The sequence below is a fragment of the Saccostrea cucullata genome, unplaced genomic scaffold, assembly GCF_032062105.1.
Source record: "Saccostrea cucullata isolate Sc308-1 unplaced genomic scaffold, CSIRO_AGI_Scuc_v1 ctg13362, whole genome shotgun sequence".
Taxonomy (NCBI): domain Eukaryota; kingdom Metazoa; phylum Mollusca; class Bivalvia; order Ostreida; family Ostreidae; genus Saccostrea; species Saccostrea cuccullata.
The window spans coordinates 8,222-12,225 of NW_026920392.1; the positions used below are offsets into that span (position 1 = coordinate 8,222).

Below are 4,004 nucleotides of genomic sequence, written 5' to 3' on the forward strand. Positions count from 1 at the left end.
CTGCTGGAAGAATAGAACTTATCACCACGATAAATACTGGGTTTGATAACCTCCGTATGTGCCAATCTCAGTGAAGTAGAAATCTGGACAAGTGGAATGGACAGTGTTATGAAATGCTTTATTAATCAAGGCTCACTTTTAATGACAATCCAAACAAAATCAGGGGAATGGCCTGGTGATATAGCAGTGACAGGTGAGGAGGATTTAGTGTCCTGACTGGAAGACAAAGAGTGTGAATAAAGTGAAAAATGGACAGACGGAGGAGGTGATAGACTAGGGCTGGGTACCTCTCAATCTCTGTGACACCTCCTCTAGTGATATCCTGGTTACTATGTACAGTGATGATAAAACACAATCTAAAGTTGTCCGTTACTCAGGCTCCACAGAGAAAAAAACAATCCAGTTTGATGATGAGGGTAAACCTCTGTATTCAGAAAATAGCAAAATAAAGTATATCAGTGAGAACAGAAACCTTGATATCTGTGTGGCTGACGTAGGAGCTAGTGCTGTGGTAGTGGTCAATCAAGCCGGAAAACGCCAATTTCAATACACCGGTCATCGTTCTACTACAAAGATTAATCTGTTTAAACCCCGTGGTATAACAACAGACAGCCAGAGTCAGATCCTGGTAGCAGACTATCATAACCACAATATCCACATCCTAAACCAGGACGGACAGTTTCTTCGTTGTATAGATAACTGTGATCTGAAGGAGCCATTGGGATTATGTGTGGACAAAAAAGACAAATTTTTTGTAGCTGAGTGGTGTGGAAAATTAAGAAAATTAAATATCTTAAATAGATTTGTGATTTAGAAATATAATGGGGACAAAAATTTAAAGCTACTTATTTACTTCAAATATTTTTTTAAAGAAATAAAGTTGCGTTTTCGGAAGTTGCAGAATAACTTCCGAAGTCGAGAAATTTTTTTGAAAGTAAAAAGTCGATGCATTAGTCAAAGGAGGCTTTTATATTTCAGACAACATTTCAAGACCGAGGGATTTTCCTGCATCTTCACGACAAAAGCAGTACCTCTGGTGAGATTTAGCAAGACTATAGCTACAAAAGATAAATAAATTTTCACGAAAATGTGGCTTGGAAGTGACTAGCAAGTGGAGATATGGTAAAGAGAATAGTTATGTCACGTTTCAGTTTTCACCAACCTGTAGAAAAGAACTCAGACTTTGGGGTATGAACTTGATTATATAGTATTTCATTTAAAGTATATATTCACTCAAGTACTTGGCGGTTTCAGACCACAAGAAGGTTTTTATATTATATAATCAATTTATATATTATATAATAATAATATATAATCAAAACGCCATATATTATGTAATCAATGTGTACATATCAATCATATTCATAATTCGGGTTTATTCTGTTAAGAATTAATTTTTTGATACAGATAATAAGTTGTTAATTAATAATTTTATGGATTTCTTGACCAATACGCCAGTTTGAGATTGTAAATCTCCCGCGATAGAGGCGCAAAAAGTATCCATTTCAGCAAGGAGGTGGGGCAGTTTGTTTATGTATACAAACTATAAATAAATGAACGATGTTTATGGCTTTTAAAATTTATTTACTGTTATAGAAAGATAAAAATGTTAAACAGTGATGCATTTTATAATCAAGCTCAGCTGTGAATATTTACATATCTACTTTCAATTATAGCTAGGGTACTTGAAAACGTAATAAACGTCGTGGTCTTTATAAAAACTAAAAGATTTTCTTGAGTGTATATACGTCAAACATTTTCTCAAACGTTATTGGGTTTTTTGAAGTTATCATAAGGGAAAAAATCAATGTGTCATTTAGATTGCCGACATGTAATGATCAGTTTCATGTTTACCGTATTTATTAGAGGTCCATATATCTCTTCCCTCGTCTGAAAATCTACATCCACTGAATTTTCTTTTTGTTTTGAATTTTTACTTTAAAAAATGACACCTATACTTTAATTCGATTATTCTCAAGTTGAACAGTGCATCCTTACAAATTAGTTACGATAAACCAGTAAATTGATGATGCGATATATCCAATGATAAATAACTGTCCCACCTGTTTGTTTACGCGGAAACCCAAAATCCCCTCCTCAACAAAAAGCCACCCAAAGGGAATAATCTCGAAACTTGCGTATTAATACATAATTAATTACAAGTATTTTCTATAATTAAATCAAATTAGTGACAAAGTGCAACATACCTCAGTGTTTTGTTGTTTATGAAAATGGAGAGTGAAGGCGGTTTCTCGAAATTCTGCGATAGTACAATCATTGTGAGTTTGGTTCACGACAGTACACGGAAATGTTAAAGAATGAGGTTCCACAGATTAGTTATTTTATCAAAATGAATTTGCATTGGCAATTGTATATAAATACATGTACTCTTTATGACATTTAAGGGCCCCATTATGCAAGCGCCCATACTGAGCAGTCTGTCCTTCCATGAGCTCTTGTCCAGAGCATATCTCCTCTCAAAAATACTAGTAACCTCTCTGTTTAAAATCTTCGTTCGGTGCATAATCCCTTAAGTTCAGTAGGTCTTAAACTTTATAATTTTTTTTTTCCATTTTTGATAGAGGATATACAAAAATTTTTCAAAAGAAAATGCCACATTGTGTTTTTGTGTTTTTTTTTATAGAGGTTACATTGGTAATTTTCGTGCCAATGTTCATTGCTGAAAGCGGGGCTCTTTTAGATGGCCACCATCTCAATGTTTTTAGTTTTCTGTAGTTTAGTAAAAAAAAATCTTTTTGGACAGACCTACTTGCACTGGAAGTGGGACTATATTCTTTGGGGGAATTTTAAACAAATTAGGTATCTACATGGCTTTAGCTGCATGACAAATCGGCTAAACGAGAATGAGAATTGCATTGTGGGTGATATGGAAACTACAAGAATTTTAGTTTGGAAAAAAAAACAAATCTACAGACGATCGGAAAGGCACAAAGAACATGCATTTCCTAGCTAAAATGCAATCTACTAGATTTTTATTCTGTTATTTTATGTTTACTATTACAAGCAATTCATCTATTAAATAAATATAATTTTGGTTTCTCAAAGCAATACTGTAAGGCGATTTACGTTTGTACTTCTTTTTTATATATCGGTAAATACAATTGTAAGTGGGTTCGAATTCCCTGACAAAAAAAGACATGTGACCACGGGCATTTAAATAAAAAAACTTAAAGTTTGTTGTCCAACCCCTTAACGACCTATGAGCCTTTTGACACATATTCGGCATCACCTGTTGGGTTTTAATGCAATCTTTTGCGTTTAATCGCAATAATATTTTGCTAGGATTTTGTCACAGTTCTATTGAAATTATTTTGGAATATCCAATAACTTAATTTTGAAAAAAAATGCACATTCCATAAAAATCCTCTAATTTTCAATATGTTACAATATGATTCATGAATCATGTCACCACATTTATACAATTTCAGTTAGATTTATTACTTTTGGACAGTGTGTGACATTTATGTTGACATTGTAAAAGACCTCTAAAACAAACATTTCTTTATAGAATCAATTCATTTTCATATCTAAATAAAGTTTTTATTTTGCACATTTTGTATTAAATGTTGTGTGGTGTAAAGAAAAATGACTTTTTAAAATGAAGGTATTTGATTTAGTGTAGCATTTAAATGTGACGTTTTTGCCATCAAATTCAATTGTGACGTATAGCTACATGTAGTATATATATGTGACAGGCAAGTATTAAAATTCAAACAAAATTTAAAAATTTGTTTAGAGATCTTTACCTTAATAACATGGCAACATTTTGTAGAATTTAAAATAATTTTCAACTTCAAATTTTCATCAAACATTATAAAATTTGCCATTTTCGAATATTTGTGACATTGAACCTCCAAACTTTGTGACACGCCATCTTATTCAATGTCCCCACAATAAATCGGCTTAATATCAGAAACCCAACATACATATTGACACAAAGCCCCTTTATTTAAAATTATTACTTCACACAAAAAGGATCATTG

At 32.6% G+C, this 4,004-nt stretch overlaps 1 protein-coding gene across 1 annotated transcript; it reads left to right on the top strand.

Moving 5' to 3' along the window:
• The first annotated feature begins 331 nt into the window (after positions 1 to 331).
• Positions 332 to 814, top strand: LOC134248142 (tripartite motif-containing protein 2-like). The gene has a single exon (XM_062730556.1). The coding sequence runs from the start codon at positions 332 to 334 to the stop codon at positions 812 to 814; it is 483 nt and encodes a 160-aa protein (XP_062586540.1).
• The last annotated feature ends 3,190 nt before the right edge of the window (positions 815 to 4,004 follow it).

Excerpts from the sequence above, each read along its gene's own strand:
- LOC134248142 (XM_062730556.1), top strand. The coding sequence starts at position 332 with ATGTACAGTGATGATAAAACACAATCTAAAGTTGTCCGTTACTCAGGC.